The 14345-nt window shown below is 36.5% G+C and overlaps 1 protein-coding gene and 1 pseudogene across 2 annotated transcripts; both read right to left on the bottom strand.

Moving 5' to 3' along the window:
• Positions 1 to 196: 196 nt before the first annotated feature.
• Positions 197 to 3732, bottom strand: LOC137710121 (uncharacterized; annotated as a pseudogene).
• Positions 3733 to 7702: 3970 nt separating this feature from the next.
• On the bottom strand, positions 7703 to 11581 carry LOC137710873 (uncharacterized). 2 transcript variants are annotated; one of them, XM_068450025.1, is made up of 11 exons: positions 11352 to 11581; positions 10907 to 11011; positions 10589 to 10813; positions 10341 to 10423; positions 10158 to 10258; positions 9751 to 9874; positions 9516 to 9670; positions 9169 to 9305; positions 8915 to 9085; positions 8193 to 8654; positions 7703 to 8106 (listed from the first exon to the last, which is right to left on the bottom strand). In XM_068450025.1, the coding sequence occupies exons 1-11, from the start codon at positions 11481 to 11483 to the stop codon at positions 7999 to 8001; spliced, it is 1803 nt and encodes a 600-aa protein (XP_068306126.1). In that variant the 5' UTR covers positions 11484 to 11581; the 3' UTR covers positions 7703 to 7998. The 2 variants fall into 2 exon arrangements, with proteins under 2 accessions (XP_068306126.1, XP_068306127.1); XM_068450026.1 differs by lacking the exon at positions 11352 to 11581 and having other exon boundaries at positions 10589 to 10682; positions 10907 to 11003.
• Between the last annotated feature and the right edge of the window lie 2764 nt (positions 11582 to 14345).

Raw genomic sequence — 14345 nt, 5'->3', positions numbered from 1 at the left:
AATATGTGTAAACCTTAACGTTAGGGTGTGTGAATTTGAGAGACTTGAGAGGCAAGAGAACTATTGTGAAGTTTATTGTGAGTTCTTTTGTAATCCTTTATTGATTAATAAAGTGAGCTTCTGTTGTTCATATCTTTGTGATTGTTTTGGTTTAGTCATCTTGTTTGTGTTCCAACAACAGATTGATTTGCCATTGTCAATGCTAGAGCCCACACACAAAAATATTACCAATAATTAACGTTGCATCGCAAATGATGCATTTGAAGTTGGGACCCCAAAATTCAAGATAATGGGAAACACTTACAATGTGATCGCGATGAGGCGGAGCGTAAATGCCGGTGGTCATTGCCGTTCTTCTAAGGCAGTCACTACGAGGAGGACCCGATATATTGGTAAATCTTACCGGAACAACAATTACAAGCATCCCTACTAGGTTCCCTATACGGACTCTTTCCCAATCGGTTGCATTGCCAATGAAGGCATCAACAGAGAAACTATATCACTTCCTGAATCAGTCTTCCCCGTGCCCTCTGTGCCTAGAAACAATCATTGAGCATTATGCAGCGATTAATTATCTCAAATCTAGAAAGTGCTCTTCGTAGTGTCGTAATAAAGTTTAATGATTGGAATTACACTAGAATGACCTTAAGCATAACAACTCTAGTCATGATATGTAGATAAAATACCTGAACATAGTCAACTGTTGGAAATATGTGTGCCCGACGCAGTTCAGGAGACCATCGGCTTGAGATTCATAATCATCATACTTCCTGGACCGCTACTACTCATCAAAGTGAGACAACATATCCACGTCCATCGTAAAATTTACAATGCATTGTACAGAGTCAACAATGTAGTTGAGTTTGAAAGGTTTTGATTCAAGAACATGAACAACCTAAAGACACCATCAAACAATTTTACACAACGATCAAGTGAAATGAGTTAATCAAAACTTAATGATGCAATTTAGAATCGAACCACGAACCTCCATCTCAACATCATCAACATATCCGACAGTAAGCTTTGTTATGTCCACCGATAAAGGATCCTCAAGAGGATGTCTCTTGATGAAAGGTCATCCGAGTCATTTCCTTTAACAGCATCCGAAACAATCGCACAATCTGTAGCACTTCTACAGATAGGACCAAGCTTATCCTGATAAACAAATTTAAAATCAAATTTTATTACTCAGTTTAATTCTGTAACCCGCTAAAGGACGAAAAAGAAGGTTCTAAATATATTATTAACTATTTCAAATTTAAGGAGAAAAACTTGATCAAATGTTTTATGATTGTTGCATACCAAGCTTTCTAACAAGCTCATGATGCGGGTTCGACCAACAAAACCAAATGTTGCACACAAAGCTGCCACACCACAATGAGTTGCAAGTAAAGTCATGGAAGCAACTGTTTCAGATCCAATCGCAAATGGCACCATACATGTAAAAGGTTCTTATTTAAAGCAACATATTCCAAAAACGTTTCCTCAAAACTTTTCCAACTTTTTTCAGTTTATGTTTACAAACAAGAGCACCCTTGGATGCTTCTTAAATAAGCTTAGATCATTAAAAACAAAATTGCAGGGAACAAATGAAGGGGATGAAAAATCGTAGCAGCTCACAATTTGAAACGTACCTGTTGAGGTGCAAGCAGCAGGACCAAATGATGAACGTGTTGTGAATTCCTCAATATTCCACGGGTTCCTGGTCCTACCACCAAACTAGATACCATCATATGCTAGCGATCTAGTAACAAGCTTTGCAACAAGAACTGCTCCAGTAGACTTCAACCTATGCAAAACATAGCCAGAAATAAACAAGTAAAATGCCACTTAACGAAACTTAATTCGCAAGTGATTCAATTTTTAATGTTTGAGCACCTCTTGTACACCCAGGTTTCGGTGTCAAGAACTTGATCTTTGAAAGTTTTAGAACCCCATGTCGTTTTGTACTGGGAACTTAGATTATATCCTTCAATCCATAAGGAATCCTGTGGAGATGACCTAAAGAAGAAATCAATATGTAATTCTGGTTAACTGCAATAATATTGTTGTTGAATTATCAAAGAGACAGGCCGAGGGCTCCACTTCCAACAACACCGACATTGTCCCCATTTTCGTAATTACCCTTGTACAATTCATCAGGCGTGAGATTTTATCACAAAAGGCATCGGTATTAGTTGAAGTAGGGTTTAGATATTTACACTCTTCTTTTCTCAGAGATACGACTTCAACAATTGCTACTTGGAACTCTGAGATTATTCAATGTGATTTTTCTAAACTAAACATCAAATTTCAAAGGGCAGGAAAAGTGACATTTTGCAATTGAAGTATTCAGAAAAACAATCATACCCAAGTAAACTCCTTGGGCAAGCAATTCATTGGCTTCTTTGCTTACTGGTTTGCTAATTCTCCAGTATAGGTAACCACAGCCTCAAGAACAGGATTGTACCTGGTGTTTTCCTTCAACAATGTATCAATGTACAAAGGTCTAGACTATTTCAATAAACATAAAAAGATCAGTTTATTAGAGTTCAGTACTTTTATTACCTCTTCAATCTTTGTATAAAAATTCGAGTAAGCTCCAGAGACGTAATTTTCTTCGACTTTATTAGCTCTCCTAATTCAAGAGCCTGATATATGCTCATAATTCAAGATATATATCAAGCATATTGTGTAAGTCTGTGAGAGAGAGAAAGAGAGAGAGAGAGGCAGAAGCAAAGAGGAACAACTATTCAGATATCTGGTCCTTGATCTCCTAGAAAGACAAGTGCAAAACGATATAAATGCGAAACAAAAAATTTAGCACACAGATGCAATGACACAACAATTTGATGTGGTTTACTCAAATTCACACAAGGATAGTTACAAATGCAAAACGATAGAAATGCGATCATGAACACAAAACTAAACAACACACACCCGCAATAAGGATTTGACATGATTCACTCAATTTTGTAGCAACAAGTATAAGTGCAAGACAATATAAACACGATAGAGAACACAAAAGCTTACAATTACGAAAACAACGACACAAGAATTTTATGTGGTTCACTCAAATTCTAACAACTACAATCAAGTGCAATATGATATAAACACGATTGAGAACACAACTTAAGCAATCAAACACAACTAGTACTAGATTAAAGAAAAAGTGCAAACTCATATGAACACAAACAGAAAAGTAAACAATAGCACGCGATGACACAATAATTTAATGCGGTTCACTCATTTCATAACAAGAGCTACAAGAAATCAAACTTTATTACTCATGAAGGCAATTTCTTCTTCACTTTGTGGTCTTTGAATGCTCGATAGGTAAAGATAATTAAACTTTGAGCTCAATGGCTATGATCCCTCATTGCCCCAATCCGGAATGAAAACCAAAGCACAAGGGTCCTGCAATCCTCCATTGACAGAACCAACGCGCTTTCTCAATGTCCTAATCGAATCAATTACAAAATATTTGTGCACTTAAGAAAATTTAACTAAATTAAAAATAAACGGACGAAAAAAATATTATTTCGTGAGCATAGGATTAGGGAAATGATCTTTAACTTTTCCATGCACTATTAGGGTAAATTTATTTTCCCTGTGGCCAAAGAACTTCATTACTTAAATATAATGTCCAGATAATTACTTTAAGTAAAAGTTAATTTTGTATTTTTCACTTTTCACTCTGCAAGTAGCAGAAACAACAGTACAAACACATAGAGTGGGAGAGAGAGTTACCATATTTGAAAGCTTGGAGGAGAGGGGGAGTGAGAGCGCATGAGATGGCCGTGGCATACATGCATTGGGCAAAAAAGGAGTTTACATAGGGAGGGTTTCCGACTCGTGAAGAACAATTAACTGAATGTTTCACCATTTTTTTTGTGAATTTTTTATTTTATTTGAAAATTTAATGGGAGAGGGCAATTTTGGCATTTTCAAATGCTTCATCTATTTGGGTTCTCACACGTGTAGGGTATTTTGGTATTTTCAAATGCTTCACATTTTATATATAAAAGACTAGCCTCTTACCACACGCGTAGATTAGCTTCTTGCCACACGTGTACGCGTGTGGCAATAGGCACTTTTGATTTTTTATTTGAAAAAACGAAAAACAGAAAAACAAATAATAATATATTTAAAAAATGAAAATAAAGTTAGGTAGGGAGTGGGGTTTTTTTTGTGAATTTCTTATTTTATTTGAAAATTTAATGGGAGAGGGCAATTTTGGAATTATGAATGTTTCACTATTTTTGCATTCTCCCTTTATATAGGTAGATAGTCAACTACTATTTGGTTTTTTTCTTTTTTTCATCAGCACATTTGGTTTTTTTTTTCTTTTTTGTTTTTGTGCTAAAAAATATTAGAGATAGTCGATTACTAAGGACTTATTTGGAAGTGCTTTCAAAATGACTAAAAGCATTTTGGTGAAATTGATTTTAGAAGAAGCAACAGATATATGCTTCTTGCAAGAAGTACTTAAATGCTTTTTCAACATCCATTGGATTTTTTTTACTGAGAACTGGTTTAAAAAATATTTCATCAAAAACACTTTTAGTCATTGTAAAAGCACTTCCAAATAAGATCCTCTCTACATTAAGGGAGAAATTAGATCGTTAAAGAATATCGCAATGTTAAAGAATCAGATTAGTCAATAACATGTTTACTTATTTACAAAAAGACTCAAATTAAGAAAGCGGCAAAAGCAGAAATATGAGTCGCATCAACTACTTTCCCTAATTAATTTAATTTGTCAATATCTTGTATTAACAAACATAAAGGAAATTAGGAATCGTAAAAAGTTTAATACTCATGACAACCAATTTCTGAGTAAAAACTAAACATATACTTAAGTCAAGAATCATAGCAAAATGATCCAATTAATGGGATGCTAATGACCTTCTAATTCTATTTTTTCGATTCTCCATTTTCATCTTGCTGTAACAGATGTGCTAACAATCTTCTAATTCTATTTTTTTTATTCTTCATTTTCATCTTGCTACAATAGAGATGCTAACGACCTTCTAATTCTATTTTCTCAATTCTCCTTCGTTTTTTCATATTAATTGTGGATGCAAATTTCCGACTTCTTATTCTTAGACGAAATTGCATCTGCAAAACAATTAACACTTTAAGTCAAGACTAAAAGCCTCATGCACCCACGATGAATTGGGGGGGGGGGGTGGGTGGCGGTTTTGGCCGAAAAACCTCTGATGCCAAAGTTAGAATTTGAGGGATAAGTGTTTAGAGAATTTTGGAGAATTTTGCAAGAGAGTTGGAATTAGGTTTTTGGAGAAATGAGGTGGTATTTATAGGGGTGTGGCTAACCCCTATTTGGAGAAAAGGGGTCCGGCCACTTATGGTGATTTTTGGATGTAATTGAAAGATATAATGTCAAAATAATATCTTGCAATCAATTAGGAAATTAATCAATTAGTTTAGGTAATTAATCCTATTTTGAATGAATAATTGAAGGTTACCTTGTGGGTAGGATTTGATGAGGATGGATGAAATAGGTTTTGAATAAATACATATTTTGATAACTTTTGACCTTGTTTGAGTCGTGATTGTCCGCTGCTTGCGCGTAAGAGTTCCGATGTCCCTCGAGGGTAATTTTGTCTTTTTTGCCCAAGAATCCACGTGTCGCCTCCATATTTTTCTCAATTATTTTTGGCTCCACAAATGCCCCCACACATTTTGGGCTGCTCGCAGGAAAGGGCAGCATGTGTAGAGATCTTGGAGTTGAGATGGTTGGACTGGTCTTGGACCATTTTGGGTTGCTTTGAAGGTCACAGGAATGGGCTACTCGGCGTGCAGCGTACGTGGGTGCAAGGCTAGGGATCAGCTCGGCAACCTGTTGGGCTCGTGTTAGGCTTGAGTGGCTCAGGCCCGTGTGGGCTTAAATGGCACTGCTTAGGCCGTGGTTGTGGCACAGTGGACTTTGCTGACAGTGGCTTCCATGGTGGCCACTGAGGTGGTTGCCACGGTGGTGCCCCGTGGGGGTGGTGCCGCTACACTGATCGTCGTGTTGAGCTTTGTGTCATGGTCCTAATTCTTGAACGTTGGAATTTTCATTTGTTAAAGTTTTCAAATTCCTCGTCATTGTACTCTTCTTTTACATTTATTCGAAGAATTTTTAAGAAAAAAAATTCTAGGAACAAAAACATACGAAAAATCTACAAATGAACAAGATCTTGAATGCGAGAATCTTCTACGAGTGTGTGACTCAAGCTCTCAATGAAAGCACCAATTTGTGGATGCAAATTTCCGCCTTCTTCTTCTTGGACGGAATTGCACTTGCAAAACAATTAACACCTTAGGTCAAGGCCAAAAGCCTCATGCGCCCACGATGAATGGGAGGGGCTTTAGCCGAAGAACCTCCGATGCCAAAATTAGAATTTGAGGGAAAGGTGTTTAGAGAATTTTGGAGAATTTTGCAAGAGAGTTGGAGTTAGGTTTTTGAAGAAATGAAGTGGTATTTATAAGGGTGTGGCTGGCCCCTATTTGGAGAAAAGGGGTCCGGCCACTTATGGTGGTTTTTGCATGTAATTGCAAGATATTATGTCAAAATAATATCTTGTAATCAATTAGAAAATTAATTAAAAAATTAATTAATCAATTAATTTAGGTAATTAATCCTATTTTGAATGAATAATTGAAGGTTACCTTGTGGGGATGATTTGATAAAGATTGATGAAATATGTTTTGAATAAATAACTATTTTGATTACTTTTGACCTTGATTGAGTTGTGATTATCCGTTGCTTACGCGTAGGAGTTCTGATGTCCCTCGAAGATAATTGTGTCTTTTTTACCCAAGAATCCATTTGTTGCCTCAATACTTTTCTCGATTATTTTTTTCTCCACATTAATTGTAAGACGCTCCAAACTCTCTTCTAGATGAGATATTTTTCAATGTGACCGGTACATAGAGTAGTACATCACGTGTCACTAAACAAATGGTGGGATATGTGTGATAAAAAGTTAATAACTTAAAAAATAGAATTTCCCACTATTCATATTAAAACACGTGATGTACTACTTGTATTCCCGTCACAACTAAAAATTTCTCCTTCTAGACAGGTCACGTCACTATTAAGGGTGCATGCGCATCCTCCACGCCTTCAAATTATTGTTTAATAAGCTCCTTCCCAAAAAACAAAATAGTTGCTGATGTAGTGTAATTAAAGCTTATAAACGGCTGAAATACGTCAGCGTACAGATATATGGTACCAAGTCAAAAAGGCAGGAAAGTTTGTGGACGGATTTGAGTCGGCAAAACAACGCAAGAAAGTGCTGCTTTGAGTAGCCATGGAGGTTACCGGCAGGCTTGGAAGAATTGAGCAAGAAATAGGGCAGGTGGAAGATGAGAAGCTTCAACACGAGCAAAATCTAGGTGCGTTCTGGGAACATATGCCTGCCATCGATCCATTTCTCATACGAGATCGTATGCTTTTTCACCAGAATCAAATACACTCCCTCGAAAACAAGAAGAGCTCCCTGCTCGAAGAACAACGAGATCTTCTCGTGCAGGCTGTCACGCTCGGCGACAAAGCTTAAACTGTCAGGGAATGAGCAACGACAAGTGGAGGGTAGACGAGCTTAAACTGTCAGGAAATGAGCAACGGTACGTACGTGTAGCCCTACTCTACACCCTGAACTGAAGACCACAGATCCAGCTTTAATATATCAAGCTTATGTAACATCTTACTTGCTTATGCATATCATGAAATGTATGGGTTCCTTTCATTTTGTGTACATCTCAATCTCGATTTCATTGTCCACGTATATATCGAATGTCGACTCAAAATTACATAACCAGAATAGGACTGAGGCTGCAGTTACAGTTCCTCTAAGGACGGAGAGAAACCTACTTACAACAGGAGTCATTGCGACGCTATTCTAACGCAATCACACACACTTATGGTGATCAGGGGCATGGCAATGCGTGGTTTTCTTGGTATTTCGCTACAATGGCATCCATTGCAGAAAAGTTGTCCTTGGGATGCAATCATTTGGGAAGACTTTGGATTGGATCACTTGGTCCAAGATTATCGATCGGAGGCCGTTGCTTGTGGTGATTGGTGACGGATTGGAAAGCCATAGCTAGTGCTAGAGCCTGCATATGACCAAAAAAAATGTTATCAAATAGTTAAGGACACATTTGATCATTTCGTTTTTAGATTTTAGTTGATTCGAGCTTACAATATGGTCACGCTCAGGAGGAGCATAAATGCCGGTGGTGATCGTGGTTCTTCTTCGACTATGGTTGCTATGAGGTGGATTTGATATGCTTTTAAACCCTGTTGGAACAACAATTACAGGTATACCAACAAGATTTCCCAAACAAACTCTCTCCCAGTCAGTTGCATTGCCAATGAACGCATCCACGGTAAAACTTTCTTTTACTTCGCGGATTAACTTCCCCCTTGCTCTTTGAGCTTGTACATAATCAACTGCAGGAATTACACGTGCACGGCGGAGTTCAGTAGGCCACTGTTCTTGAGCTTCGTAAACATCATCATGGCGGGAGCGCTGCCATTCATCAAAGTGAGCCAACATGTCGACGTCCATGGTAAAATTTAGGATGCCTTGAACAGAATCAACTGTGTAGTTAAGCTTGAAAGGGATCATTTTTACACCTTCTGATGCAAGAATATGAACAACCTGTAAAACGCTCTCCATTTTAAGCTCCACATAAAATAGTTGAAAAAACAGGAGCTGATAACGGATACATTATGTTAAGGCTAGCGATTTTGGCAGTCCTTATTTCTCCACCCGCACTTCTAACTGAATGTTTTACAATTTTTTGCACCCACAGGTGAAATGCAGGAAGTTAAACGAGGAGTGTTAAAATCGCCAGCCTAATGTTAATAATTGAGGGTTAGGGGCCGGTCTATTGTTAAAATCCAACTAAGTTTACTGACCTCCATCTCAGCATCTTCTAAATATCCAACTGTAAGTTTTTTAATGTCAACCGAAAACGGATCGCCAAGAGGAATGTCTCTCGACGAAAGATCATCTGGGTCCTTTCCTCTAATGGCATCCAGAACAATGGCACAGTCTGCGGCGCTTCGACAGAAAGGTCCAAGCTTGTCCTGTTAAATACATAAGAGCTATAATTTCCACAATTTATCTTTACTGCATCACAGAAGGACATGAAGAAAGAAGATTAAAGTACCAAGCTTTCCGATATGCTCATTACACCAGTTCGCCCAGTAGTGCCAAACGTTGGGCGCAATGCTGTCACACCACAGCGTGCAGCAGGGTAGGTCACAGATCCAGCTGTTTCTGATCCGATTGCGAATGGAACCATACCTGTGAAGGATCTCTTGTTATTCTCTCATATTTTGAAAGGCTCGTGAATTTAGTATATATACAATTTTGAAGTGCAGATGATTAAAAATATGGTGCGAAAATCACCACTCTTTCAACAATGAGTTAACTCAGCTAAGCAAAGACCCTTAATAAAGTAGAAGTGAATAAGGAATGAATGAAAATTCCGAGGGCAGAAAGTTTGAGCTGTACCTGCTGAAGTGCAGGCAGCAGGGCCGGCTGATGAACCTGTGGAGAACTCCTCAATATTCCAAGGGTTCCTTGTTCGACCACCAAACCAGATGTCATCATATGCAAGTGATCCGGAAACAAGCTTCGCGACGAGAACTGCCCCTGCAGCCTTCAGCCTATATTCAGCAGAGACCAACCAATAAGCAAAATGCAATTTAAGTTACTGCAATCTACAATGCTCATACTTCTTCACAACCTCTTGTAAACCCAAGCTTCAATGTCAAGAACTTGATTTTTGAAACTACTGGAACCCCACGTTGTTTTGTATTGCGGTACTGCAATTATATCCTTCAATCCATAAGGAATCCCATGCAGAGGACCTGCAAAGAAAGCAATTGTAAACTCTCTACTCTTGTACAAGGACATTTGTGTGGACAAAATAGGCGATGCCCCGAAGGTGGGAACACGCCTTATCTAAATTAACTTTAACGAAAGAAAAATACTCGGCTCCTCACGGACAATATCACAGTTTGATACATGTACAGAAACTTTTCGTTTAGCTGTTTTTGTAAGTTACTTCAGTAACTATAAGGAACCGAGTAGCGTTCCTTACCAAACTATCCGGAGTACAAGCATTTGAGGTCTAACAAGAAAAGTATATACCCAAATACACTCCTTTGGCAAGCAATTGATCAGCCTCTTTTGCTTGCTTGTATGCTAACTCTTCTGTATATGTCACCACAGCCTCAAGAACATGATTGTACCTAATTTTCCGACGATGAATTGTTAAAATGACAGGTCCTGAATACTATAACAAAGCAAGTGTTTTTAGAGCTGATCTGTTACCTTTTCAGTCTTTTCAGAAAAATTCTCGTAAGCTCCTTCGACGTAATTTGCTTTGTTCTAATGAGCTCTCCTAATTCAAGAACCTGAAAACACTCACAAAGTTACAGATGCGTTTCAGTGTCTATGCAAAAATGGCGCTATCCCAAGTCAATCATTCACTGCCATATGTGACGAAAGTTAAAATGCACGGCAGTGTGTGGTTAGGTTGGGATACCGCCATTGTGACAGCCCAATGGCAAAAGACTTACACTCATAAAGGCGATATCTTCTTCACTTCTCGGTTTTTTGATGCCGGAAAGAGAAGGATAATTGAACTTTTTAGTGGCATGCTGAGACTGTTCCCTGCCCCATCCAGAATTGAATACCAAATAAGACGGGTTACGCAAACCTCCATCCTCGGAAGCAACTAATTTTCTATTAGCTGTGATTATGGGGAGGTTAAACTCCTTTTGACCCCTCACAATCTCCAGCATCTAAAATTGTATAGAAAAAATGGTTTAAACGTAATGATTAATATAACTAATCTAAAATTCTACTAATCCATAAAATGCACCAGAAGTGATTACCTTTGTGTTATTCAAGAATTTGGTGTCAAACAACTCAAATGCACATTTGAGGGGGCAAGGTTGACCAACTCTCGTCCAACACACACCATCCTTGTGATCACTCTCCTAATCGAATTAAATAAAAAAATATCCCTATTAAACATGCATGTGAATACGAACGTTGAGAATCTGGTCCAACGTTGTGCAAATCACAATTTGATACATGTGCCAAAGTAATGTCGGAAACACAAAAAGAAAACTTAAGAACACAAGAAAAGATAGCATTAATTTTCGCCCACCATCCTTAAGTGGCGATCACCACCGCGTTAATATAATAACCGCGAAATGAGTTTAAATTCAAGATTTGTGTTGCATTAATAGTGATGGTACCGGTCACCGCCAAGTATTTACGATGAATATCCAGGGTTTAAGAGAGAGAGAGAGAGAGAGAGAGAGAGAGAGTTACCATATTTTTAACATCTGAAGTAGCTACAGGGCGGCAGCAACAGATGAGAGCTAGAAGCACGACGACGGCGATGATGCCACTGTGGGGCCACCACCCCCTAACTGATGGAAGAAACTTGTTCTTGAGCATCATGGTTTAATGTCTCTTTCCTAACTTTCCGTGATATCTGTTTTTCTAGGCTCAAATTTGCAGGCAGAGTGGACGGCGACGGCCGGTCTATCACTCTGGTGCTGTGCTGACTTTGTATACGATGAAGATGCTGACTAACCACTCCCTCTTCAATGTTCAAACAAAAAGAATGAATAGTCGTAGAATTGCACTTTACACTACAATATTTTAGGTCATTTAAAAAATGAGTTACGGGGTTTCAATTTTTGCATTTTACACCACGTAATTTCACCAGTTTAACATTTCTCAGTATCACTATCTAATTAAACATCAAGTACTATGTAACGTAGATTTGATTCATATTTAAGCAGACATTGACTATTAATTTTATAAAAGCATTAAAAGAGTAAAGTACAAAAACATTAAAATTAACAGTCAAAGAGTGTTAAAATCTAGACCTGGTCTATGTCAATTAGACATAAAATTAGAGAAAATGTTAAGTTAGTACAATTCAAAAATCATGTAGTGTAAAATGCAAAAATCAAAACTTCGTGGATCATTTTATAAATGACCATCAAACTTGTGGTGTAAAATGAAGTCAACCCAAGAATATTTCAAGGTTGCCGTCGGATTTAAACCATCTATGGCATATTTTTTGAAGGACTAAGCAATAGTTTTTTAAAAGGTTAAGGACTAAACAAAGATTGAAAATGCACAAAAGATGAGGGCTTTACCCTTTTTATTCTTTTAGCCACTTGAGACCAACATGTGGCTGTTGAAGAAGTTTGCCTACACCGAGAATATTATTATATAATTTGTATTTTAAATCAATTATGTATTGTTGTATGAGTTCAGTCTACTATTTTTAAATAACATTTTTTTTTTGGTAGAAATTTCATAATTGGAATTATTTAATTTCTTAATCTTCAATATAAGATCATTCTTACAAAAGATTAATTCAAAATAGGGTTCGTTAAGTCATTCAATTTTATCATATACATCAATGGTGTAAGTACTAAGTAACATATTCATGAAAAACCGTTCATTTATTTGATTAACTTGAATGAATAAACGAACTCAATTCGAATGATTTCTTGTAAGAATGATCTTATAATAAAGATAAAGAAAAAACGATTCTGTTTATAAATTTATATGGAGAACATTTTGAGATCATATCTTATAATATCCTTAAATTTCATTATAAGATAGTTTCTTACAAAAACATTTTAATTATAGTTCGTTTAGTCATTTAAATTTATCATATACATTAATGGTATAGGTACCGAGTAACATATTCACAAAGAACCGTCCATTTATTTGATAAATTATAATGACCAAATGAACTTCGCTTCGAATAATTTTTTTGTTTGTAAGAATGATCTTCTAATAAAGATTATGAAATTAAACAATTTTGATTATGAAATTGAACATGTCATGTGATATTACAATTCTACTTAAATTATGACACATGTATTTGTTTCTGTATTAATATCATAAATAATACAATAAGTTAGTTGTGCTTTGATATTCATAAAGTAAAGTGTTATTCATACATTCTTGTTATTTCTTTACCATAAAACTTTTTAATTTATTTGATTTGACAGTTAAGCAGGGTTGTTTTATGATTTTTTTTTTTTTTGCACATATTGATATTGGATTGTGATTTCGAATGTGGGAATCTCTTCCAAAAGGAAGAAGCCAATCCAATGTCCAATAAGCATTTTAACCTTGGCTTTGTTTTCAAGTCAAATAATGAGAAAGGTTTCTCTCCCTACATAAATCAAAAGGCCAGTGAAAGGTAAAGGCTTCTCTGAAGAATGTTCATTTATTTGATAAACTTGAATGAATAAACAATTTTTGATTCGAATGATTTTTTTTTTTTTTTTTGTGTAAGAATGATCTTATAATAAATATTAAGAAATTGACGGTTTTGTTTATGAAATTTATATGGGGAATAGAGACGGATCCATTCAGGGACCTGGTGGGTCCTGAGACCCTCTGGAAGTTCGAAGAAGCGGCTATGAGGACCTCTGAGTACCACCCCACAGTCTGGGCATGTGGTAGAGGAGAGGTATGCAACGGCAGCTACAGGTTGTGTAGACTGCATATAGATAATGAAGAAGAAGAAGTTTGTTTTATTTTTAATTGATTTGGCCAAACGACGTAGTTTTGAGCCAAGACAATTAAAAGAACATGTTCTCTCTTTAAAAAAGCCACGTGACCCTCTCTTTTAATATAATTCCAATTATTTTCTATATAGACCCCCTAAAGGTAATTCCCAACTTTTTGTAAGGTTGTTTAGTTATGACAACTTTCACACTCTGCATTGGGAAAATAGGGTGGGTAAATGGGGGTGCATCGGTGCATGGTTAAATAAACATGGACGATAATAAGCTTCTTTCTTTGGATAAATCTCTAATGTTTCCCCCAATTAAAGTTTGACATGTAGAATAGTTTTTTTTATGTAACTGAAACACACGTCGAGAGATTATATAATTCTACTCAAATTATAACATATGTATTTATTTTTGAATTACTATATTCTAGTCATATGATATATTAATAGTATCGTCCATCATTATTATCACAAATGATACAACACGTGAATTGTGTTACAATATTCATAAAAGTACTATTTTCTTTTGTTAAACAATAAAATGTCCCTTGACATGTGTGTACATCGTTTTTGTGTGCATTTTTTTATGAGTTTTTTTTTTGCACATATTAGATGGATATTTAAATCGGATTTTATAATTCATATAATGTGAATGTTGATAATTGAATTATTATTTAAGTAATGGCGTAGCCATCCATAAGGCTAAGGTGAGTTGTAGCCCAGGGAGGTTTTCTGTAAGGGTGGTGCTATTTATACACTCATTTTTACTT

Source organism: Pyrus communis, chromosome 12 (assembly GCF_963583255.1).
Source record: "Pyrus communis chromosome 12, drPyrComm1.1, whole genome shotgun sequence".
Classification (NCBI taxonomy): Eukaryota; Viridiplantae; Streptophyta; class Magnoliopsida; order Rosales; family Rosaceae; genus Pyrus; species Pyrus communis.
This window is presented reverse-complemented; position numbering and strand designations above follow the sequence as displayed.